At 49.4% G+C, this 26296-nt stretch overlaps 1 protein-coding gene across 7 annotated transcripts; it reads left to right on the top strand.

Moving 5' to 3' along the window:
- Positions 1–54: 54 nt before the first annotated feature.
- TMEM8B (transmembrane protein 8B) lies at positions 55–26296 on the top strand (the record flags this gene model as incomplete). Of its 7 annotated transcripts, none has more annotated exons than XM_081151192.1 (13): positions 55–958; positions 5459–5648; positions 6028–6235; positions 12359–12492; positions 12820–13085; positions 13673–13998; positions 17104–17197; positions 17390–17513; positions 17582–17724; positions 17978–18156; positions 24740–24886; positions 25020–25136; positions 25390–26296. In XM_081151192.1, the coding sequence occupies 13 exons, from the start codon at positions 55–57 to the stop codon at positions 25753–25755; spliced, it is 3198 nt and encodes a 1065-aa protein (XP_081007318.1). In that variant the 3' UTR covers positions 25756–26296. The 7 variants fall into 7 exon arrangements, with proteins under 7 accessions (XP_081007318.1, XP_081007319.1, XP_081007320.1 ...); XM_081151193.1 differs by having other exon boundaries at positions 25386–26296; XM_081151194.1 differs by lacking the exons at positions 24740–24886; positions 25020–25136; positions 25390–26296 and adding an exon at positions 19616–19728.

The raw sequence follows: 26296 nt of genomic DNA, 5'->3' as shown, positions 1-26296 counted from the left end.
TCTGTGGGGACGTCCGTGGGTATCTGGGTTTGCGAGGGTCCGTGTAGGGTTCCGATGGGATGCCTGTGGGGCGGCCAGTGGGGCCTGCGAGGGTCTGAGGGGGACCTGGGGCTCGGCTGTTGGGACGAGAGGGAGGCAGGGCTGGGTGGAGCCTGTCCTCGGAGCCCAGCAGGGACCAATCGAACTGACCGAGGGGCGGAGCGCCACGCACGTCAGGCCGAGGCCGCCGCCGCGGGGCCTGCTTATCGCCGGTTCAGCGCAGCCCGGAGTCGCCCAGGCCTGAACTCCTACCCAAGTCCCCGGCTCGGCCCCGGGCCCTCGGGGACACGGAGGCCACCCCGGGGGTGGGGAGCGGAGCCGCGGGTCAGCTCAGCGAGCGCCCCCCGCTGGCCTGTCCGGGCCCCGCCCCTGCCCCGGGCCATGGCCCAGCCCCTATCCCGGCCCCTTGTCCTATCACCCGGATCCAGGCCTTGGCCCCCCGCCCCTCCCTCGCCCTGCTTCCCAAATCCGTCCCAGTCCCCGCCTGGGCACCAGCGAATGCCCGGATCCAGATCCCAACCCAGGCGCCCCCTCCAGCCTCAGTCCCAGGCCCTGGCCTGGCCCCCATCCCCGCCTCTGCCCTTGTTCCACCTCCTCTCACAAATCCCAGCCCAGCCCCTGTCCCAATCCCACCCCCAGTGTTTGTTTAAGCCCAGGGCCCAAACCTTGCCCTTACTCCAGTCCCCATCGCAGCCTCTTCCATCCCATCCCCTGCCCTTGCTCAAAGCCTCCTGCCCAGCCCAGCCCAACCCGTTATCTCAGCCTTTGCCCTCATCTCTGTATTTACCCAAGTCTCTCCCACTACCCACCCCTCTGTCTCACACCCTGCCCCTCTCCCAGCCTCGACTCAGGACTGGGCTCCAGCTGCCACCAGCCCTGTTGCTGCTGTTGCTGTTTTCTGTCCTTGGCCCAGGGGCTGGTGAGTGCAGAAGCAGCAATGACTGAGGCAGGGATGGGGTTCTGGCAGGGAAGGGTGGACTGGAGGGATTTGGGAGAGGTGGGACCTTGGTAACCAGATAATTGGGGAAGAAGTGGGGAGAAATAGGGAGGAGAGACTTCTTACACATCTGAGAGGAAATGGGAGGGTCAGAAGAGAGGCTCGGCTGGTGGCTAGTAGTCTCTAGGACACCCAGGTTTTCTTTCCTGGTGTCTATTCTGACCCCACTTTGATTCTTGCTTTTCCAAGGAAGTCTTGTTCCTGCTCATAAAGTTTGATGGGAGAAACATAGTCCCATACCAGACAGCCTCTAGTCCAGTGCTGGCAAGAGCTAGCCTAAAATTTTGAGATATGGGGTATGCATTAAAACAGGGTTTAAAAAGCTGTTTTGAAAATAACATGCAGCAAACAGACGGACATGGGTTAGTTGCAATTATAACAGTTTTTCTTCTTGTAATGAGTTTTGTTCCAAATAAGCTTGATTTGCCTAGGAATAATTCCTGACACTTTTTGTTTGTTTTGTGTGTTTAAAAAAAATTCTCACCAGAAGGTATTTTTTCCATTTTTCCAGCTTTTCGGGGGGGGGGGGGGAAGAGAGACAAACATTGATGTCAGAGAGACACATCTATTGGTTGCCTCCTGCACGTGGTGGAGATCAAGCCTGCAACCAAGTTACCTGCCCTTGGCTGGAATCGAACCCAGGACCCTTCAGTCCCAGGGAGCCAACACTCTAACCACTGAACCAAACTGGCTAGGGTAATTCTTGACACTTTTAGAGCTGGGTTGAAACTCAGATGGCCATTTTACAGATGGGGAAACTGAGGCTCAGCAGGGAAGCAATTTGGGCAAGGTCATACAGCTTGTAAATTACAGTACTGGGGCTAGAGAAAAGTTTCCTAATTTCTATCCCACAGTAGTGGTCTTTTTCACTGCAATATATGCCTAACAGAAGGACAAATGCAAGTGGGGAAAGGCTCCAAGCACAGCCCATCCTCTCCCCTGTCTGCCCACAAGGGGGCTTCATCACAAACTGTTCCGCATTTGCCAGTTGTCAGCCTAGGGCCACCATCCACTAGAACAGGGAGAGGTCCAACTTCCTAATGAGTGGAATGTGGGAGGAGGAGGGGGGTCCTGATCATAGGAGATGTGCCATAAATATGATCCCATCCTAAGGAGATGACTATGGTCTTCATGGCCCCAACCCTCAGCCACTTCTGGTGAGTGGCACTCTAGATGGAGATACGCCTGAGGGAGTCTTTGGCACTAATGGGAGTAGGGGTTGGGTTTCAGTGAGCTCTGGGGACCTGGTTCAGTGTACAAGCTTGAGGAGATCAATACATGCCAAATGTCACCGCCCCAGCAGAGATGTCCAAGCTCACTGGTGTCTGGATACTTACATGTCTGAGTGTATACAGACATGAGGGATCTGTGGGAATACTGGACATATGAAGTATGTGTACATGCTTGTGCATTGGTGAGTGTAGGCACATATATGTTGTGTGGGGTGCATGTGAGCCTGTGTGTCCTCTGAGTACCCTATATTATTGTGTAAGGGGGAGGGTACATGTTGTGGACCACAATGTTCTCTTTAGCTTTTCCTGCTCCTGTAGACAGAACACAGAAGTGTTACCTTCCCAGTGGGTAGTTCCTTGTTTGGATGCCTCTCATAACACAAATAAGTAATCCATCTGTTCCCAGCCAGGTCAGTTTTTCAGTTTGGGTGAGGGGAGTCCATACTGTTGAGCCCAATTCATAGCTTCCATTTTGTCATTGTGGCTTCTTTGTTCATGAGTCCATTGAGCAAGCATGAACTGGCTAGGGGAGGAGGGTAACGGACAGCCACAGAGCTCTAGAAAGCAGAAAAACATGATTGTCCAGAAGCAGGTTTAGGTGGTTTGGGGAGAATTGTAATGAAGTTGGAAAGAGTGCTGAATAGGCCCTACTGCTGGCAGGGGTGCCCTTAGTGCTGTTGATAGTCCCTGCCTTGGTAACTGTGGCCTGGCCTGCAGGAGTGTTCTGTGGGGGTGATAGATTTTGCTTGAGGAGAGGCTGGCAGTGTCACAGGACCATAGCAGTGCAGTTGGTCTCCATATATGCTTATTGTTGGCTTCAATCTCATTTCAGGAATGGAAGGTATCTCCTGGGTCTCCTGGTCCTACCTCAATCCTTGAGTCTTTTCCTTGGGCTCAGCTGACTACATTTGCATTACCCAGGCATGCCTTGCCATTCCAGAAAGTGACCGTTGATTCTACCTAGTGCTGTCCTTAGCAGGGCCAGCCTTAGCCTGTGTGTGTGTGTGTGTGTGTGTGTGTGTGTGCACGTGTGTGCGTTTCAGGTGGTGGTGGAGAATCACACATGCTTCATCTGGAAATACTAGGGCATCCAGGATAGAGTCATCTGCGCTTTCCTGGGGCCTTACTCATGCTTCCTTTGGGACATAGCTCTGTAGGCTCTGTTGAAACCCCAAATGAAAGCCTGGAGTGAATGAGACTGTGAATGCTTTCTCAAGCATCTACCCTTAGAACTTCTAGGTTCCTCCCACCACCAGTTACTGATCACTCCCTTTTCCTAGCAGCCTATTCTGTGACCTCTGTAGCCCCTGGCCACTTTTGCAGTGGCTCAACTAGTTTCCCAATTCTCCAGGCCATGCCATATTTCTTTGAATCACAGGGCTCTGTGTGCTTGTCTGTCTATTGTTTCCCAAAGATTGTTAGCTGTTTTTCATGAGCAGCTCTCTGAGGGTGTGCACTGGGGGCCTGGCCAAGATTTCTTCCTAACAGTAGCAATGGCTCATTCCATGACCCATCCTGGTACCAGCTTTGGGGAGGAGAAGCCCCCCATCCAATCCCAGCAGAGGGGGCTCCAGAGCCCTGCTTTCTTGTGATAATAGATTCAGGCTGTTCAGCTCTTGGCTTTCTGCCTTCCAGTTGTCATAGCCAGGGCCCCTAGGAAACCTATCTTCCCATCAGTTTGTTCATTTCCCTACGTCCATCTTGGATACATTGCCACTGCTCTCTCAGTGCTGCTCTTTGAGCCTCTGGTTCCTGGGCAGTACTCAGCTTGCAAGGTGGCAGGTCTTCCTTGCTGACAGCTGAGATTGATCATGTGGTCTGAACCGGACAGACTAGTCCTTCGTGTAACCATGGCCTTTAGAGATGAGCACAGGCCAATCTAGGGCCACTGGCCTCCACCTCTCTGCAGGGTGACTCGAGGTTGCTGCAGTTCAGTGGGGCCAAACTTAACCCACATTGCCTCCTTCTGCAGCCTCCCTTTCCTAGATGCCTCTCTCTCTGTTATTTCAAATACCTCATTTTTGGAGTTATATCTCCCATTTCTAGAGAGGGAGATTGTCAGACTAGGTAAGCCCTGTGGGTATTTCCTACTTGGCTGAAAACTCTGCTTCAGGGTCTCCCCTACCCACCCCCTCCTGAAGCTGCTGATTTCCTAACCTTCTCACCTATCCTGGGGGCAGCTTTTGGGCTTCTCTGGGGCTGGTCTTAAGTCTCCAGAGCAGTCAGATTTCCCAGAATTTTGCCTGCCATCTGGAACTTTCTTCTATCCAGCCAAGCTATTGGGTTATTTTCACTATTATAGCAGCCTTAGCCCCCTTGTGTTTACCAGGATAGCTGCTGACACCAGGCTTTCCTGCTCACCTGGGCTCTGCTCCTAACAGCCATGATCAGGTGTCTTGACATTTCATTTTGAGATGAACCCCATTCCCTCTGCCCTGAATATGAATAGTCCCAAGTGGTTTGAGATTCCACTAAGTCACCAGTTGACTGCCTCCCTGGGCCTCCCTCCGGGAAGCGCCCTCTGGCTGCTCATTCTGAATCCTAGAGGACCTGGTGACTCTCCTTTCCTCCTCTCCCATGGGCTTTCATGGTGGCCTGCCAGCTCCTGTCCTTGCCTCTGCCACCCAAGCAGGCCCCTTGCAGACTCACCACACTTTCCCCTTCCCCCTCCTGCCCTGAGCCAGTATACAGACAGCTCTTGTGAAGCTTCTGAGGGTTTTTACTGCTCCTGACCACAGGGGAACAGAAAGGAGGAGAAAATCAACAAGGAAGTTACACAGTTTCATGCTGACTCCCAAGCCCCACAGGTGAATTCCAGCCAGCTCCGTGGCCTAAGAGCCCACGCCAACGCACACACTCGCATGCTCGCTGTCCACACCTCTGTTGTGTTAGGCTTGGGAAGAGAACAATGACTCCTAAGTGAGGGGTAGCTGTGGGGTCATATAAAGGGCCCCGAGTTTTGATTTATATAGATCTAGGTTTAAGCCTCAGTTTCCTCATCTATAAAAACAGGCCATTTTCTTCAAGATCATTGTAAAGATAAAGCAGATGATGGTTAAGGCAGCATGAGGCCCAGTCCCTGGCTCAGAGAAGAGAGTTGGTTGAGTTGGTGCCACTGGTGTGCCTGCTGCTTAACGGAAATGACCTCTGTCCTACCTGCTCCTTTCTTTTTTTCCTGCCTGCTCCCCAGGAGGCCTCTTCCTGACGGATTACTCCACCTGCTCACCTCGCAAGCTGAGTCCTTTCCGCTCCTTTGCCAGCACTGAACTCTTCCACTTCCATGTTCCTGAGGACACATTCCTGGCTGTTTGGAACCTCATCATCTTCAAGGAGCAGGGGGGATCCTTTGGGGACCACTGCCCAGACCAAAGTGTGACTGTGTGAGTGTCTGAGTTAACCTCCTGACCCTGACTTCTAACCCCAGACCACTTTCCAAACTAAAGTGTGACTTTATGAATATCAAAATTGACTTCCTGACCCTGACCCCTGACCCTTGTTGAGATTGAAGTATGACCGAGTGAGGGCCAAGAGCCCTGTTTCCTGATTACTTCCTGACTACTGTTGGCTGTGCGAGTGCCTGAGCTGAACTTTTACGCCTTCTGTGCCAACCCCTGGCCTGGAACCACTTTGTTTGTTGTACGTGTCAGTATAGGGAATCTACTGTTTGCTGCTAATGAGTGACTGTTCTCCTTTCTTTTCCCCATTTCCCATCTCCCACCTCATTGTCTGCTTTCTTCCTCTCCTCATTCTGGTCCCCAGGTATTTCCGGTCCGGGGCACCCCCTGTCATCAATCCCCTGCACACACACTTCCCAGGGGACACAGCTGTGCCTGGGGTTTTCTCACTGACCCTCAGCTGGACACTGCCCAACCGCACTTCAGGCATCTTTAACGTCAGCAGCCCCTTACCTGGGGACTGGTTCTTGGCAGCCCACCTTCCCCAGGCCCATGGCCACATCTCTGTCAAGGTGGGTTGATGCTGCCTAGGGCAGGAGGGGCCAGAGCTGCTTCTCCATCTCTGCTGACCCCCCCCCCCCCCCCATGGGTTACATGGAACACCAGCCTTGTACCAGGATGGGCAACTGCATGAGGGTAGCTGGGGTGGAGCCCAGCTAGGGGCCAACAGGCCATATGGTGGGCCAGAGCCCAAGATCTGTATGAGGCAATTTGGGAGCTTTAGGAGGACATTGTAGGTCCATGTAAGCTGAAGGGAAAGTCCAGAGTCTGCCATCAGCCAGAGGCCCCGGCACTGCAGAGTAGTGTCCCTTCCTATTGGAAGGTGCAGGGGTTAATTGAGGTGATCAGATACTAGCTAGGGACAGCAGGTCAAATGCTGCTGCACAAACCCAGGATAGCCCTGCAGACTCGTAGGCTACAACCCAGTTGCTAGTTCATCTGGGAGAATGCATTCCTCTTCTTTCATGATTTCAGCTCCCTACACCCTCTGGAAGACCATACAAGAACACTCTGGGGCAGGGTGGCCCTTTCCTGTTAAAAGGAGACTTTGGGCAGCTGGTGTCCATCCTGACTGTTTCCTCTCTTTCCTCCAAATATCTGCACTGATTTCATAGAGCAGAGGTTGTTAACATCTGAAGTGTAGGTTTTAAGGTCAGAATGCTTTTCCATTCTGGTTTGGAGGGGAAGAAAATGCCACAAAGTTTTCTTGCCACTCTTGGTGTTGGGCAGACTTCCTCCTTATAGTGAGATGATTATAGTTTTCTTTCTCCTGTCTGTTGGCGGGAAGGAGTAAGAATATGATAAGTTGGCCATGGTCAAGATGGGATGGCAAAGTGTGTGGGGGGCCAGTGGTAAGGACCCAGCATGAGCAGAGTGAGAATTTGAAGAACAGGGTGCTCAAGAACATGAAAGCTATCAGGGTTTGGCCATTGAGAATGGAGAGGGACGGAAATTCCCGATCAGGTGAAGATTTGATTTGGAGATACCTCTCCAGGCTGAGTTCCTTGAGGGCAGGGGCTCTGTGACTATGTTAGACTCACCTCTCTTCCCCTACTGTAGCTGAATGAGCTGAGAATCACACAGGGACACATGTACTGGCACTGCTGTTTTCCAAATGGGAGCTAGGGCTGAGGTAGTGTCTGGAGGCCTCAGTGATAGGTCTGTTTTTCCTGAGAGTGATGTACAAGAGAACTTCCTGTCAAGGTCTGGGAGTCCCCTGGATGAGAGCATGTTGGGAGCTCACCTGGAAATAGCTCTGGGTGGGTCTTGACTCCCATCAGAACTAAGGGCTATTCTAGTTGGTGGAATGTCTTAGGTCTTTGGTTAAATTCCAAAGAGCCTATTCCTGATCCTAACTCTGATCCTGGACTCTCTTTGTGAGGACTTGCAGGGAAAATAGTTCTGAAGCCCTGCTCTGGTTATCCAAAAACCTTTCTGGGTGGTCAGGAGGAACTGGGGGCCTAGGCCTGGGCTGGTATTATGGGAGCTGGGGCCTGTTTAGGAGAGGTCAGAACCAGGTTTGGTTGACCTTCCCATTTGAAACTAGATATAGCAAGGGGGGTCTGGGGGACTTGGTACTGTAAGCTGGAGTGCTAGCCAGCCGAGTTCCCAGCAGTGTGGTGAGATTGGAGAGAAGAGGGCACAGTTACACCTTGCCCATGAATGGCAGCAGACCTGGATACCATGAGAGATGTAGCTTTTCAATCAGGCTTGTTTTAGAGGTTCAGGGGGTGGGGGGTGGGGTTGGGCTGGGCTAGGGAAGGAAGGATCATTTTTGTTGTCCCTCTGAGAATTTGATTACCTTTAGGAATCTTAAAGGGGCCTCTAAGGATTCTTAAGTTTTCTGGTTAATTCCTTAGACTCAAGCCTATGGGTTGGTTGTCCAGAACATTCCTCCGGGGCTCCATCTTCTGGAGTTGTTTCCTTCATATTCCAGGTCCTGACTTCCTATAAGGCTTGGCCAATGTAGGAAGTCATGTAGGTTCAGGGGTATCCTTGGGTGGGGATGGAAGAGTCCTAGTAACAAGAAGGCGGTGCTGTTTCTAGGGCCCTCCTTAGCTTTGGGGGTAAGCTCAGACCTCCCTTTAGACCTTAGTCCTTGAGCACCTGCTTTGTCCCAGGCATTGGGGTGGTGCTAGAGACACAGATAAATAAGATGTATGTTAGCGAGATATAGGAGATGTTTTAAGAGGACAAAGGCAAGATGGCTAACTCAGCTGGGTAGAATGGTAGAGGTGGTCGTAGGAAACTGTTAGAAGGTGAGGCCTGAAGTTGAGAAGGCATGGAAAGGCACTGTAGGTGCTGAGGGTAGCATGGGCTAAAGCGTGAGAACTGCAGTGGTTCGGTGTGGGCGGTTGTTGGAGTGGGTAAGAGAGCTGGAGGGATGAGCAGACACCAGATCATGAAGGGCCTAGAAGTTTGAACTTTATCCTGAGAGTGATAGGGAGCCTTAGGAGGTTGTAAAAGGGAAGTGACTTATCTGATCCAAGCCACTGTCCTGAGCTCTGGTCCCACACTTCTGCTAGCCCCTGTCTCTCTGCTATTCACCACTGTATTCCCAGCATCCAGCACAGAGCCTGGCACATAGTGAGGGTATGGGAAAATTTTGTTGCTCTTCTGCCACCTTCTCAAACTCATATTGTCCCAAACTGATCTCACTTCTCCTCCTTTCCTCGCCCCTTCTTCCTCTCAACCTCTTCCATCTTGACCCATGCCCACCATCTCCTTGCCTTTCCTGTCTTGGGACATGTGTTCATCCTGTGGTGCCCAGCTGCCAGTCTGCCCTGAGAGACTGGCCTTTGGGCTGTGGGGAACATCTGGCACCCAAATGGCTCATTAGGGGAAAGTTCTCTAACTGTCTGGGGCACAGTTCTCCTTGAGTGCTTCCTCTCTCCAGTCTAAGACTTGAAAGTAAATGAAAGCAGGTAAAATAATGAAAACCACGATAAGGAAACCAAAGAAGCAGATTGTACAAAAGAAAAGATTTGGTTGAATGCACCAACTAGGACAAAGCATGACTCAGTATCTCAACTGAAGAGGTTAAAATCTGCCAGCAGTGCTCATTCTTCTCTTCATCCTACTCCTAAATTATTTTGTTTGTGTTTTGAATAGGTAATATATGCACCTGGTACAACATTCAAAAGGTACAAAAGGCAGTGAAAAGTAAGTCTTCCTCTTCCCTCGTTTCCTTCCAGTCCTCACTTCCCCTTTCCACAGCTGACTAGCAACTAGCTGTTAATGAGTGTCTTACATTCTCTTCCCTTCCTGAAAGACTCTCCTCTGCGCCTTTGCGACTTTCCAGACTGTCCTGGCTTTCTTCCTGCCCACCGCCCACTCCTTCTCTGCTTCCTTTCCTGGCGTCCCCTCTTCTTGATCAAACATATTGTGGGGCCCCAATGCTTGGTCCTGGGACAACTCCTTTCTTATCTCTCCATTCTCTTGCTAGGTGTCTCCAGCACAATAGTTTTAAGTACTGCCTATAAGTTAATGCCTTCCAAGTGTATTCAGTGAGTCCTAATGTCTTTGAATCTCAGACTTCACATCCAGCTGCTTACTTGACATCTCTGATTAGATATCCAAGAAATGTCTCAAACTTAGCATGTACAAATCCGAACAAAGCTAAACATAAAAATCTCTTCAATTCCCATTTCACCTCTCCCAGCCCAAGTCCTTTCTTTCTCTAGTCTTTTCAGTAAAAGGCACAGCTGCTCACCGATTGCTCAAGCTCCGCATTTAGGTGCCTACTTGAGTCTTCTTTCTCCCGTACTTCTCTCCAACCAATCCATAAAGAAAAGTCTTGTTGGTGCTACTTCTAAAGCATGCCCTGAATGCATCTACTTCTCTCTCTTTCCACTCTTAGCACACCTACCCTCAGCGTTCTCCTGGGCCACTTCAGTAACCTTTAAGTGGTCTCCCGGCTTCCACTCTTGTCCCCTGTAGTCTGTCCAGGATTCATTTACAGCCATGTTGACTGCTGCTGACCAACAGTGGGCCAGGAGCTGTACTGGGTACTGGGATATTCCCACAGAGAAGGCCAAGTGTTTTAGGCCATCTTCAGTCTGAAAGCCCCATCCAGAGCCTGGGACTGGCCCCCTGCTTAGGCCTTTCTAAAGAAACCCAGCCCACCCATACTAGGACAGTCTAAGAATCAATCTAGGGCCTTCTGTTCCAGCTTCTTTCAGACTGTTTCCCTCACCACTTCTCACTTTTGGCCCTCTTGGTTTCTCAGGTTTCCTGGCTTTGACCCTGTTCCTTCCATGGCTGCTGATGTTGACTCATTTCACTTGGCTTCTGCCTTGGCCGTTCTTGAGGACTTGCATTTTGGTGCCCTTTCTCTAGCCCCACCACACGGTGAAGGTTGCTGCATCTCTGCACCTTCCCTAGTCTCCACTGACTGAACACTCCCCTCTGCAATAGGGAGGGGTTGGGTATGCGCCTTATACAGTTTAAGGAAAGAGCACATCTTAACCATTGAGGTCGTAGCCAGTGATCCTTCAGTTAAGCCAATAGCAAGCAAAATGCAGAGCAAAGTTTTTCTTGCCCCAGACTACCCAACAAGGAAATGGGCCACCTCCTGAGCATGGGCTGCCACCCTCAAGGATCCTTCACCTCAAGATTACTGTGGGTGATTCCTGTCGTAGGAAGTGGGGTTGATGAAATGACTTGCAATAGTAGTTCTGGTCCTTAGGGTTTCACACCAAAGATGAGGGACATCTGCTTTGGATATCAGAGATTGAGGCCCCTGAGCAACGAGGTGGATTTAGGAGCTTGCCGAAGGAGTACTCTTTTTGATACCCATTCTTTAACTCAACAGATATTTTTTTAGCACCTAGTGTTTGCCAGGTAGTGTACTAGGCATTGGGGATGCAGTGATGCAAAAATTATAGGAAAATTCCAGGCAGAGGGTAACAGGATTTTCTGGCCTGGCATCCATCAAGGCCTCCTTCCAGCTTTGTGGAGTTTTGCTGGAAGTCTGTGCCTTGGCTGGCTTGTTCCATGGCATGGAAGTCAGTGGGATGTCAGAACATGGAACTTTCATCCCAGAACAAGGCTTAGAGATATGTCTGGGTCAGAATAAACATGTAAGTGAACTGTGGCCTCTAGTTTATTGGGCCAGCACAGGGTCATATGTCCTTCAGAAGATCAGAGAACCCTAATCAGGAGGCCCCTTCTCCTCTCAACTGCTATAGTTGCAGGGCTTAGATAGCTGCAAATGCTGCAGAAAGGAACCAGAATAAATGGAACTGTGCTCACTGAAGAATGCTGAGGCTGAGTGGGCCAGGGGTGGTGTCAACTGAGTAGAGAAGGGTTAGGGATCTGATCCAGAGCAACTCAGGGAGATGGGGCTATTCTTAGCCTGAGGCAGAAGAAGCAGATGTGTCTGTGGGTCCCTGAGACAGAGCAGTGGGAGGGGAGATGGAAGACAGGCTTTGGCTTCATAAAGATCAGAGCTGCCCTCAGCTGGGTTGTTTCATTTCTTCATTCATTGATTCAGCAAACTCATCTATAAAGTATATACTTTACATTAGGCTCTGTGTCTGAGAAAACAAAAATTAACTAAGACCAGGTTCCTATTCTCAAGTTGCTTACAGTCTGGAGGTGGCCTGGGAGGTAAAGAGTGGCCTTTCTCTGGGGGTATTAAAACAGAGGCTGGACACAAATACTTGGAAAGGACAGTGTGGAATAAGGGAAATTAAAGATTCACATTGTAGGGGAAGGAGGAGGTTTGGACTGGAGGCCTTTATGGAGCTTTCCAATGCCCAAAGAGAGCCAGTGTTGTAAGTTCCTGAGGGCTTGGTGGGGGATTGAGGTGATTTGAAATTACCTGAGGGGGTATTCAGGAATGCTTAGGAGGAGGGGTTAGATTGGAGGAGCAGGCAGGGCCTGATTGTCAGAAGGGCCTGGGTTTGAATCCCAAACTTCAGCATTAGCTAAGAATCACAGTAGATCTACAGACCTAGGAAGGACAGAGGTAATTGGGCAGGAAGGACCCAGAACTTAGAGAGATCTCAGTCACTGCCCTGGGAGCAGAAGGCCAGAGGAGGTTTGTCTCTCCCATCAGCAGGTTCTGTTCACCTTGTTTTAGTAGCACCCTTGCTGTCTCTCCCCTCCCACCACCCTTGCTTTTGTCTTAGGGTCTCCAGGATGAGTGTCAGTACCTCCTTCAGCCGCAGCTGATTGTCCGGCGTTTACTGGATGTTGCTGTGTTGGTGCCTGGCCGTCCCTCAGAGCAAACTCTCTCTCCCCACAATCACTCAGCCCTATATAAGTAAGTCAAATCCCCCCTACACCTTGCACTTTTCCTCTTCCTTCCCTGGCCTCAAACAGGGAAGGGTTCTCTTGGCCTCTAAGCCTACCTACCTGCTCCTGTTCTCCCATTGGCCAAGCTGGACTGCTGGGCCACCCAGAGCCCTCAGGGTGGGTTGGAGCCCTGCCTCCCTCTCTCCCAGCACAGAGGGGAGGACCTGAAAAGGCTCCTATTCTCCTGTGTACCTTACTCCTCCTTGCCCCCTTCTTCCTAGTGTTTCCCTCATTCTGGTGTCCCTCGCACCTTTCCATATCCTATTTTCTTACCCCTAAACTCTCCTCTGCCCAGGGTCTTTGTGCCCAGCTTCACTTACAGGGTTTCAGCACAGCTGGTGTGTATGGGGGGCCGTGGGGCATCCGCCTGCCCCCTGACACTTCGCCTACGTCCCAAGGCCCCACCCCTGCACAACTCAAGCTCTGTGGCATGTGGAGGTGCCTCAGTATGCCAGCTGGAGCTAGCACTGCCCCCTTGGGGGCGCTGGGTCTACGTGCGTGTGGAGACATCTCGGGGCTCTGGCAGGACCATCCGCTTCCAGCTGTGTGTGCGGTTGCAAGGTCAGAAGCTCCACATCTGTCCCAGCCACCCGACCTGTGTTGACATCTGTGACTGGAAAGAGGCAGGCATGCTGGCTGTGTCCCTTGCCCCTCTGCCATGTCCCTACAATCTCCCTGACCCCACTCCAGCTCCTTCACACTCCCTGAAGCCCTTCGACTTGGAGCATCAAGTTATTGGAAGGCCTTCAGATAATTTTTCCACCACTTGGGGCTCACTAAGGGACCTGATTATTCTCCTTAATTTAATCTCTCTTTCAGTTTCCTGGGGTAGGCAGGACCTTCGGGACACTGGCCTTGTAGAAGCCCATGCAAGTCAGTGAGAGGGCTGTCATCTGTTTCAGCAGTATCCTTAGGGAGGGAGAGATGACCTTAATTTCCTCCAACCTGACATTCTATTGGCTGTGACCACTAGGAAAGCCCTGGGCCCTATCCTGTGACCCTGGATGCCCCACACTCCCAAGGGCATGATTCTAGTTCTCACCCCTCCCGCCCTTTGCTAAGTTCTGTCTGGCTCAGATCTGGTTTGTGGTGGGGCTGAAGGGATGTGAGGGGGGCAGGCCTTAGCTCTGATTTCCTTTGTCCCACAGAGTGCCCGAAGCCCAGCCTGTCCCGTGCCCTGGTCCCTGGAGCTGCCATGAACATGCCCCAGTCGCTGGGCAATCAACCACTGCCCCTAGAGCCACCATCCGTTGGGGCTCCTGTGGAAGCGCCTGGGGTCAGACCTCCACCTGAGCACTGCTGGCCAGTGCGCCCGACTCTGCGCAATGAGCTGGACACCTTCTCCATCCATTTCTACATCTTCTTTGGCCCCAGCGTGGCCCTGCCCCCTGAGCGCCCCGCTGTGTTTAGCCTGAGGTTGCTGCCAGTGCTGGACAGCGGAGGTGTCCTTAGCCTGGAGCTCCACCTCAATGCGGTACTTTGTGGAGAGTGGGGAGGTTGCTCCTATGGGGGATCTCAAGGTGATGGGTGTAGAAGCCTACATAGGTTGCTTTCACCCAACTTTATGATTAGAGACCATGTCTCAGCCCAATTCTGGTCAACAAACATGCGCTGGGTATTGACTCTACTATGAATGGGCTGGGTCAGCCAGGGTAATTCAGAGTGGTCCAGATTTCTCCAGTTTTATAGCCTAACCTCCCTCTTACTAAGGGCCTCTCTCTATGGCAGGTGTTCAGTTTTTTGCATATCTCCAGTGATGGGGAGTACACCACCTCTTGAGGCCCTGAAGTCCATATTTAGACACTCCAATTGCTAATGGCAGTCCCGACATTCCACGCAAACCTGCCTCCGTGGATTTTTACCCACTGATCTTTGTTTTGCCCCATAAGCTGTATTTCAGTAAACCTACCCCAGTCCCTTTTTTAAAAACAAAGTTAATAGACTTGATTTTTCAGAGCAGTGTTAGGCTTATTGGAAAATTGAGTGGAAAGTACATAGAGTTTCCATATCCCCCCTCTTTCCTGCACAGTTTCCCCAATTATTCGCATCTTATATAAGCGTGGTGCATGTTACATCCCTATCTTATTTTAGCAGCTCTTCAGATGCCCCTCAACCTTCTGAAAGCTGAATAATATCAGCATCTTAGACCTCTCGTTGACCTCCACTGTCTCCTCTGGTCAAACTTCTGGTCATCATGTCTCTGAAATAAGTGATCCGAGGTAGTCTGACCAGGGTGGCAGGCGGCATGTGTGCAACCTGAGATTAAATTACCTCTTTCTGCTGCTACATCACACTGATCTCGTGGGACTTGGGTGAATGAAGAACTCTGGGTCTTCTTCGTTTCCTTCCTTTTTATTTTCTTCAAAACAATTGTATTCATTTACTTTTTAATTATAAAAAGAATAGAATCACATGTAAAAGCTTTGGGAAGGAGAGGAAGACATCCTCATAACACAACTGCTAAGCCTTTTGGTGTGCATCTTCCCAGTCCTTTTCCACATTAACTGCTGTATTTATCTAGTTGTAACCAAGGGGCATACATAATTTTGTGCCCTGAGCCTATTTCATATGACCTGCTGCTAATTCACAGCTCATATTTTTGCAGTGGACTTTTTAACCTGAATGGAAGAATTTATGTTCATCTTTGAGGCATTGCCTAATGATGCCGGTTTGGGTCTTGGGCTTTCTCCACTATGTGTAATTCACACATTTGAAATTAGTCATTAATTTCCAACCTCTTAGTCATTATTTTCAGCATTGAATAAGACTGGGCTGAGGGCAGAGCCCTGTGTCAGGCCATTAGCAATTGTCTTAGGTTGGCATTGATCCGATAAGGATCCCTCAGCCAGTTCTCCTTTTAATTCTACTGTCCCCCAGCTCTGGGGCCAGGGACCATTTTCCTATGAGGTGACCTGAGACCTGGTCTGTGGCTTGATGTGCTCTTTTATGGGACATGGCTCAGAACTTTCAAATGGTCCTGCTGGTCAGGACAGCTGATTCTTCAGCCTGAAAGTGTTCCTTATTTTCATTCTCAAATTCTGTCTGACTCTGTTCTGGCTAAAACTGTATGTATTTTATGTTTGCTTATTGCTATGCCTTTGGGCAATGACAGTGAAGCCTTGATTTGATCTTGAAGCTGTAGAGCCCATATCGGAGACCATATGCACCCATACTTGTTCTTCCTCAGTGTCCTGAGAGTAGAGGCCCAGCCCCCTGCAGCCCCTCACCCTGTCCCTCTCTGCATTCTTGTCCATTTACTCTAATGGGCATCTGCTTACTTTCCATCTATTTGCATGCTATGACCCTTGCTATCCACCTCAGACAGTTGTATGTATTCTGAAAGGTATATTGGAACATCTACTCTGATTTTTCCAAGTATTTTGACCCCCCCCCCCCCCCGGATTAAGAACTGGTCATTTGGGTCAGAGAATGCATACCTAGAGAACATTTTTAAATCTTTGCTCCCCCTCTTCCAGAATGATTTTTACTGAATAATACTTTGGCATATTGCCCTGGGCTTGCATTGAGGAAAGTTATGAGCAAGTTGTATGAAATTCACTCTTGTGTTCTCACAAGAGTGAATTTCAGCTGTCTGAGGTGTATAACAAGGGTCATAGCACGCAGATAAATGGAATGTAAGCAGATACCCTTTAGAGTAAATGGACAGGAATGAGGATAGGATGCACACCAGCACACAGTGCTGCTTCAATGAAACTTACCCGAGAACCACACCTTTGGATGCTATACTTCTGTGACTCTGATTCACCTTTATCTGATGGACTCACAAATCTGGTCACTCATCATGTTTCCTTCTTTGCTTTGGTTGCTTGGAAGTCAGCATCAAATATATGGCCCACATTTATTTTCCTATCCTGAGTTTTCAATTTCCCTCATGCATTTATTTTATCCTGTTATATGTATTTAATAAGCTGCCTCAAATCCTTCTTGAATGAGGTGAGTTTATGACAACCTGCTTCCTGTAAACAGCTCTTTACATTTACTCCTGTGGATATACGGTTTCTTTTAATCCCAGCAAGGTTGCTACATTTAATCCCTCAGGCATTCTACTACCACTCTTGAGTACCTGAGCATTTCACCTGAGGGAGAGTACATTTCTTTACATGCCTTCTGCCTTTGGACTCAGATGAAGAGGTGAAGATGATTGAAAACCTTACAGTTACCTTTGTGCACAACTAATTTTTACATCCAGCAACAGCACTCTCCCTCCCCCCAGTAACAAGCTAGATAAGATTGAAGAAGAGGGTATTCTCTTTAGCCTAAGCAGCTTCAAAATTCTGCCCAAAGAAAGGATTTGGATTTGGGCCTTGCCTTTTCATCAGTCTTTGAAAGATCTCTGATGTGAGAGATTTGGTGTTTCCCAAGTTTTTCTGTCCTAAAAAGGGAAGAGAGATGGAAGAGAGATTGGCTTTGGTGTTGAGAGCACCTGCAGGAATGTGATGTCTGGTGAGAGCCTGGAGGAGTTTATGGGGAAGGACTAACCGGTGTAGGAGTCTGGGGTGGTGGTGGTGATAGGACCTGGAGGGTGGGGCAGCTTCATCTTCAAACCTGCCCTCTCCAGAGCTCCCTGCGCCAGGAAAATGTGACGGTGTTTGGATGCCTGACGCACGAGGTGCCCTTGAGTCTGGGGGATGCAGCAGTGACCTGTTCCAAAGGTGAGGATGAGGAATGGGGAAAGGAGAGAAGGCTGGTAGGACGGGCAGGGGGCGCGGTTGAAGTGGGTATTGGTTTGGTGGAAGGAGGGGCTAGGGCCACTGGGAAGCGGGGACAGGCGGGTGAGGATTCTTCAGGCCCCGACCCCACACTGACCCCTCCTCTCTCCCACTGACCCCTCCCTCTCCCCTCAGAGTCCCTGGCTGGCTTCCTCCTCTCGGTCAGCGCCACCTCCAGAGTGGCCAGGCTGCGAATCCCGTTCCCGCAGACCGGGACCTGGTTCCTGACCCTCCGCTCCCTGTGCGGGGCGGGGCCTCGGTGAGCCGCTGGTGGCCGGGCTGGGCGGGAGGGAGCGGGGAGCCCCGGGTGACCGCGTGTGTGCGCAGGTTTGTGCGGTGCCGGAACGCCACTGCCGAGGTGCGGCTGCGCACCTTCCTGTCCCCGTGCGTGGACGACTGCGGGCCCTACGGGCAGTGCAAGCTGCTGCGCACGCACAACTACCTGTATGCGGCCTGCGAGTGCAAAGCGGGTGAGCGCCCTGGGCTGCGAGGGGGCGCGGGGGGGGGGGGGGGGGGCTCCTGAGCCCCGGAGCTGTCGGGAGGGGGCGGCGACCTGAACTGGGGCTGGGTTAGGAGGGAGTGGGAGGGCGGACCCAGGGTGAGACCACCCTCCCCTGGCAGGGCACAGGGCTTAGCTAGAGGCCCGCGGCCCAGGCGTCAGCTGAACCCACGGCTGCCTCTGTGCCCCCCCCCCCCCCCCCCCCGTGCCCTCCCCGCCCGCAGGGTGGCGGGGCTGGGGCTGCACCGACAGTGCCGACGCGCTCACCTACGGATTCCAGCTGCTGTCCACACTGCTGCTCTGCCTGAGCAACCTCATGTTTTTGCCACCTGTGGTCCTGGCCATTCGGAGCCGATATGTTCTGGAAGCTGCTGTCTACACGTTCACCATGTTCTTTTCCACGGTATGCGGTGCGTCAGTGTCTTCACCGAGGCATTATCCGTGGTGGTGGGCGAGGCTCTACCTGTTCCCCATGTTCTCCACGGGTTTGGGGATGTCTGTACCTTTATAATATGAGGATGCCTCCAATTCGCTGTGTCTTCTATAGCAGTGCCTCCCCACCTTTTCATATCACAGCATGCGTAGAGTATGGTCATTTTTGTAAGGCACACTGGGATCAATGAACAAGCCTGTTTGTAACTTAAAATAGCCAACAGCCACTGCAGACAGTGTGGGGTCTCTAGTTGTCTCACACCCTGCGTGTCCACCCCGAGGGCCGAGGGGACCTTTACTTCAATGTGCTGGACTGGAGGAGTAACTCCGTTCTGCAGTAGGAAATCGTGCCTTCACCACGAGAGCTGCATGCAGGCAGGAAATCTGCTCTTTCACCTACGTGTCTAATGGAGAGTTGTCAGCTTCATCATACGCTTTCACGATGTGAGGGCTAGCTATACTGTTCATGTTCCTCATCGGACGGAGGGTCTCTACAGCGAGCATGCTCTTTCTTATGGTATGAAAAGACCATATGACAATACATATGTCCAAATGACAAAAATTCTACTTATCTCTTAGGAGAAGGGGGTGGGGCATGGTCTCCTTGAATTTGCATGGGAACTTTAGGAAGGCAGAGGGGATCTATAATTGGATAATTTATAGAACAATATGGTCCTTAGGAGCCTAAGAAACTTTACAGATTCAACTATGTTCTGAGGCATCATGGGAGGTGTAATAAAATATAAAATCCCAGCCCAAAGGAGCATATTTTGATGAAGATTAATATAGTTTTAAACCCTTCTCCTCCCATTACAGAATCTCCACAATCTCTCCTCTGTGTCTTCCCATTCTTCCATAATCATAAAAATTCATTTTACAAGCATGCATCACAGATATTCTAAGGAAAGGTAGAGGAGTGAGTCTGCTAATGTGACTTAACCTGCATGTAGATCCCCCCCTGCCCCTGAGATTCTGCATCTAGGGATCTTTTCATCTCATCTCTGGGCTCTTGGCATCTTGTGACATACAGTGCTTACCTATGAGTGCTGCAAAAATCTTAGATGGATTTAGACTTTCCTTATGTCTTGGCAGCAAAGATACCACAAAAACCAATAGATGCCTCTCTTTTGTTCAACATTAATAGATCAGACATATGTCCAAATGACAAAAATTCTACTTATCTCTTAGAAGAAGGGGGTGGGGCAAGTGCCCTGAAACTGAGGGTCATGTCATACCTAGGTCCCTCCTGGACTTTCATCCACAGGCAAGGAAGAGTAGCCTGTGTCCATGCCATGTAGAGAAACCTTGGCCCCTTCAGCTGGATGAGAAGAGCACATGCCAGTTTTGTTTTACTGCCCCCTTTTAGGCCTGCTCTAACAGTGCCTCATTCTATTTTTATATTAGACACTGTTTCTCTTCTTTATTGCCAGATGCCCTTATACTGTTGCTCACCAAATCCTCTAGCAACAGCTGTTCCACCAGCCCACTCTTCGCAGCATGCAGATCTAACGTGATTCACAATTAGTAAGAGTACCTAAGTGTGTTAGGAGCCTGCGGCGTGTGGGAGTGTATGTGTTCTGCGCTTCATACAGCATCCCAGGCATTGGCTCTAGAGTGTTCAGTCCTGGATGACTCCTCATTTCCTGGATACGGTGGCAAATCAACCTGAGAGTAAAACACTTCCCACCCAGTAGAAACACTGGGGGAGCCTAAAGTGCCTGGCGTCACATGCAGAGCTTCTACTTTCCCTAAATAAGGAAATAAGCAAAAGATTAAGGAAAAGATATTGGCACTGCGGTGTTGCCTAAAGTCCTGCTCCAGCTCCTGTGCTTTTCCATGTGGGCCAAAATGTAGAGCTGCTGGTCTTCCAGTTTTCCCAGGTGGGTTCCCTGTTGTCCCTCATCTTCCATTCTTAGTTTAGATTTATCCGATTCCGAAAGTCTTCATTTAAGGACCCATTGGTCACGTTGTAGGTCACAGTACTAGGAGAGTAGATGACAGTCTTCTCTGTCTTCAAATCCAGGACTGTCCACGCCTGGGAGTAGTGCATCAATTCTTATCCAGGACATAGGAACAGACATTAGGTTTGTTCTTCAGGAGTTTAAAATGTAAAACATGTAAAATATGTTAAAAAACAAACAAAACGAGCCACAAACCCAGCACTTGATTTTGTATATAACCAGACAGTTCATGTAATAACAGCAAAGTAACATCTACCGAATACGCACTGTGTGTCAACACTGCTAACTGAATCCTCACAATAGGGTTATAATAACAGGTAGGTACTTTTTGCAGATGAGGGAAGTTTAAATACTTTGCCTAAGGTAGAAGGTGAGTGGTGGGGCCAACATTTTCACTCAGCCTGACCCCAGGTCCCCCACATGTAATCCCTGCGATGCATTGCTCCCCTTGCACGGGGGCAGCGAGCATGCACTAAGTTTCCCACCTGATTTTAGTTTCTCAGGGTCCTGGTTTACATAGAGAAACTCGTGACCTCAGTTTAGTGGTTTCCGATTTCTTAAAAAATAAGGAGAACCAATAGAAAGATAAGAAGGTATAACCAAACCAAATATAAGAAACCACGAGGGAAAATAAATCAACATTGCAGTTGTGCAGCCTATCCTTCCCAGTGCTCCTTGAGTCTGTCCCCAAAATCAGATCCCAGAAGACACCTACAGAGCTGATATCCTGGGGACCCTGCAGCCTTCCTTGCGGATTGCTGATGCCCTGGCTGCAAGCCTGCCTTCTCCTCACCTCTCTGTTCGTCAGACCATCACAAGTTATTCTCAGTGGCCCTGGGCAAAATCCTATGACTGTTTCCAAGAGAAAATGGAAGCAGAAAATAAGAGAACAGAGAACATCAGTAAATTCCATTATATCCTGAGTGTAAATATAATAATCTTTGCATGAATTAAAGATATTTGCATTTCCAGTTTTATATTCTATAGTGCTTGGGTACTCTTTTTTGGAGCATTAGACGAACTATATGTTATAAAAATATAAAATTTTACAGAAAAATAATCTAGGACAATTTTCTAAAATTATCTCATAAGTAAAGAGAGATACCCAAAACTAAGGAAAGTATCACATTTAGAATTATATTAATAGAAGCCAGTTTGTACTCTAAATTTCTATTCTTAGATTCAACATTTTTTATGTGTCATTTTTCACCACTTTTTTGCCACTGACAAAAGGAAAACTGTTCAAAAATTAGCCCACACTTTTAGTGGAACAATAATTCCCTCACACTGCAATTTTGATTTACCTCTATCCCTGTGCGTTTTCTACAATCTCAAACAATCTCTTTGACTTTTTAGTATATACTTGGAGCACAATCAGTCATTATTATTCTGTGATTAAAATATTAGTGAGATGGTTTTCCCCCCAAACCTGTCTGCTCCAGAGACAGTCTCTCCATTATTTGCCATTGTTTTTTCAGTGCAGAGAAAGTAAAGAACATCAGCCTTCAATTAATTATTCTCTTAGATGTGTCTTTAATACTGGGCTATTCAGCTTTGCTTTTCTTCTTCTGATATATATCCTTTCTTATCTGAGATAGAAGGATTTATTACAAGTCCCTCTTCCAGAAATGTTTAGGCATTTCCTTCTCTATATTTGAAAGTCAGGTGTATGGAGCAAGTACTTGGTTAACCCTGAAATGTAAAATTAATGCTTTAGCCCTAGCCGGTTTGGCTCAGTGGTCAGAGCGTTGGCCTGTGGACTGATGGGTCCTGGGTTCAATTACTGCCAAGGGCATGTACCTTGGTTGTAGGCTCAACCCCTGGCCCCAGTCAGGGCATGAACTGGAGGCAACCAATCGAGGTGTCTCTCACGTTGATGTTCCTCTCCCCCCCCAAAAAAAAGCAATGGAAAAAAACATCCTTGGGTGAGGATTTAAAAAAAAAAAATGCTTTAAGATAAAATCCAAATCATAAAACAGTATGGGGTAATTTATTGGCTTGTAGTACTTATAGTTGGTCTTGGAGGTACAGAATAATCATCCTACAGCAAAAATAGAAAAAAAAGAAGACCAAAACATTGATTTGTTTAGGAACCAAATTAACTCTCAATTAATCAACACATATAAGAAGAATAAAGAATTGAAAAGTAAACAAATTCTTTAGGCATATTTAAACATTAACTCTAATGCCAATGTGGACCCACATGAAAAGTCTCAGTGTTTCCCAGTAAGAACTCATTTTCTCAATTTAATGATTTATTAAGAGGAAACCATGTCCCCAGACTTTAAGCCCTTTCAAAAGTCTGAGAAAACTCACTTAAAACATGATTATTCCTATTTTTAAAAACCAAAAAAAACAAAAACACCCATGACCATTCCAAGGCAGTCTCTTCCTGAAGGTATAGCATTCTTTACCTCCTAGCTTCTCCCTGCCCTTATATTATTTACCTTTTCTTTCCCATTTGTCTGTTGAAGTTATGATTTTATAATTTGAATGACTGGATGAACTCTCAACAGGTTCAAAAGAAGCATTAACAGTTGATTTCTCATCCTTTGTCTCTAGAGACTAAACTTTCAAATCTTTTCCCCATTCTGTTGGTGGCAATGCAGCATCTCAGCTGGATTCTGTCAGTTTTCACAGAAGACCTGCCTCAATTTCCCACATGCTTTTTCCTAAGGAGGATGCTGTTTGATTAAGGCCGGGGTGTCATGATTTGTAATGTGCATTTGGGATATAACGCTTTTCTCCCAAATTATTTTTCCTGCCCTCATCTCCACCTTGTTCTCAGCCCTAAATCATTCAGAGACCAGGTTCTCCCATTCCCATTCTTTCCAAAGTTAGGGATCCTACTGCTGCCAGTGAGGGAATGACTTGCAATATTGCTCAGCTCTCTTTCCTCAGCTGTGGACTGGACATCCCTGCCCTCTTCCCACACCCAAGGCCATACCTCTAAAGGCCTGGAGACCTGTCTCACCAAGGTCTGTAAAGCTACTGCTCTTAGGGGCTCAGAGCTCTTGTGACTTAGGGTTGCCTTTTAATAGAATGATGAAGAAACTGGCCTGGGCTGAAAGTAGTGCCTAAAGAGTCCCTTCTGTCAATGATCAAGACACTTCAAAAGCCACCTTTGGATGCCATAGCACTTACCCTTCCTGCCCCAGCTTCAGTTCATCCTGATGTATTTCAGTCCAACCCTGGAAACGACACCAACTTGTTTCTCCTACCAAGAGATGCCCTCAATAGCCATGGCTTCCAGAGAACCTGGGGTAATAGGCAGAGATCAGACAGACTGATTCACAGAAATCTTAAACTTTTTTGATCCCTTAAAATCTGCTGGCATGCCTCAAGCTCAGCTCCATTGAGTAGATTTTGATCAAGTTTATGTAGGTCAAAACCTTTCTCTCCATTATAGCTTCTTAGTTTTCTTCCTGATGGACCAAGGGCAACGTCAGGAGGTGTGAGGTGTGAGTATGCTGCTATGGTGTTTGTTCTCAGTCTGGAGCTGTTTTTCCTCAGACCTCTGCCCAGTATCTTTTCTTTGGGTAGGGTCATAAGGCAAATGTCAGAAATCCTCAGAGGGATATGTGTTCCCATCACCTTTGCACCAGATATTCTTACAACCATACATGTTCTTAGTGTTTGGCATCAATAAATACTCAAATCACATAAATTATACAAGAAATAAAGAGAAAAGTGACAGCAAATGTTTCAAGACAAAGAGAACTCAGGTAACTCCTTGGTAACCCTTTTCACAAATAAGGGAACATAGAATGCCACAGGCTATGATAGCATTGTCCAGAGAAGCACAAGGGTTGGGACCATAGACCAAGAGGGGCTGATGGCAAACCATGATTCTTTAATTGAGGTGCCCAGAACAGCTTGATACAATTCTACTTGTGTCCCTTGCACCCCTCTTTGAATCTCCTCAATACCCTACTCTTCACTATTTTCCCCACAGTGTGGGAAAGGTGGACACTCTCATCTCCATACTTTTTCCTGTCGTGTGAAGTGTCGTGCTCTTCTCTGTGGCTGTAGGGACTGCCTTTTTTTCTTACTGTGTCTACCATGGTATTGGGTGGGAGGGGATAAAGAAGGCCAGTTAGTGCAAAGCCTGAGGGTAAAGCCCAACTCAGCGTCTGAGCTATCAGAGGAGACTGCGACATACTGGGGAGACTCAAGGTATGGGTTGGCCAAGAGGCCAGAGGCCAACCCCAGAGCTTGGGTCAAGAATGGAGATTACAGATGGGACCCACGGCAAGCATGAGAACATGGGGAAGGATTGGCCTCAGCTTGAGAGACCTGGACCTCCTTGCCCTGGTGCTCTCCATACCCCATTCCAGAAGCAGGAAGATTAGGAAGGTGGGGTTGAAGGTGAGGGTTACCAGATACATACAACTTATGAGGCAGACTTGGCCTCCCTGCCATATTTTTCTCAGGAGTGGGGAGTGGGACATTTCCCAAATCTGTGCAGCCTCTGACCTCTGACCTCTGCTTCTCTGAGAGCAGCACACCACCACCCTCTGGTCTCTTTCTTCAGTTTTGTAGACCTGAACCTCTGCCCTCAGTCCTCTCAATGCCTGTCATTTCTTTCTCCAGTTCTACCATGCCTGTGACCAGCCAGGAATTGTGGTTTTCTGCATCATGGACTATGATGTACTACAGTTTTGTGATTTCCTGGGCTCCTTAATGTCCGTGTGGGTCACTGTCATTGCCATGGCTCGTTTACAGCCTGTGGTCAAGCAGGTCAGTCCAGAATGGGCCCTGGGGGACAACCATAGCTGAAGTCCACTTGAAATCCATTCCCAACTTCTCCCTGAGGGCACTGCCCAGTGCCTCTCTCCACGCTGGCCCAGCCCCTGCAGTCCTCTTTCTCTAGGTGCTGTATTTGCTGGGGGCTATGCTGCTGTCAATGGCTCTGCAGCTTGACCGACATGGACTCTGGAACCTGCTTGGACCCAGTCTCTTCGCCCTGGGGATTTTGGCCACAGCCTGGGTAAGAGTGGGGAGAGCTGTGGGTGGGGCATCCCAATAGTACTTGGGTGCAGGGCTCTGGGTATCTGGTCCCCAATTTAAGATGAGCTCGGACCCTGCCACCATCACTGTTCTGCTCATGGTACCCATCCTAGTCTTAGAAGGTACCTTCAGGTCACAACCATGGCTCAGGGGAAGCCTGAGAGTGACTGGCTCTGGCTTGGGTTCCAGGGCCTGGCATTCCTGAACCCCACTTCTCTGCCTTCCCTAGACAGTACGTAGCGTCCGCCGCCGGCACTGCTACCCACCCACGTGGCGCCGCTGGCTTTTCTACCTGTGCCCAGGCAGCCTTATTGCAGGCAGTGCCATCCTACTCTATGCTTTCGTGGAGACCCGAGACAACTACTTCTACATTCACAGCATTTGGCATATGCTCATCGCTGGCAGTGTGGGCTTCTTGCTGCCCCCTCGTGCCAAGACTGACCACAGGGTGCCATCTGGAGCCCGGGCCCGGGGCTGTGGTTACCAGCTATGCATCAATGAGCAGGAGGAACTGGGCCTTGTGGGCCCAGGAGGGGCCCCTGTCAGCAGTATCTGTACCAGCTGAGAGGGGCTTTGGGCCTGGCCCTTGGGGAACATGAATCCTTCCCAGGGGCAGAGAGCCCTTCCTGGGGTTTTCCCAGGCAGCGTGGAGCCTTCCCAGGGATGAGAGACAAGTTGTGTTTCTTGAGGACTTGGCCTTTCTTGACATGGAATCTTCCAGGGACCTGGCATACTTCCTGAGGGCCTGGAGTCATCCTGCATCCACAGAGTCCTTCAGAACTATAGCCTGTGCAGGGCCACAGAGCCCTTTCAGGACCAAGCAGTCCCTCCTAGGGTGTGGAGCCCCTCCCAGGGATGTGGAGCCTTCCTGAGGACATAGGTTCCTTCCTGGGAAGACAAAGCCCTCCCACGACATGTCATCATTCCTGAGGAAGTGGAGGTCATTTTGGGGAAACTGAGTCTCCACATCTTCCCAGAAGCTCAGCAACTCTGGCCTCAGGCCTCCTTCTCAGAAGCAGATTCTGGGCTGTGCTACGCTGGGAGGGGAACTGCAGGACAGATGGGGCTGGGACTGGGGCTGGTATTCTGAGCTGATGCAGGTGGAGTCTGGTGTCTCTCCAATGAAGTATTTGCTGGTTC

The sequence above is a fragment of the Miniopterus schreibersii genome (assembly GCF_964146895.1).
Source record: "Miniopterus schreibersii genome assembly, chromosome: 11".
NCBI lineage: Eukaryota > Metazoa > Chordata > Mammalia > Chiroptera > Miniopteridae > Miniopterus > Miniopterus schreibersii.
This window is presented reverse-complemented; position numbering and strand designations above follow the sequence as displayed.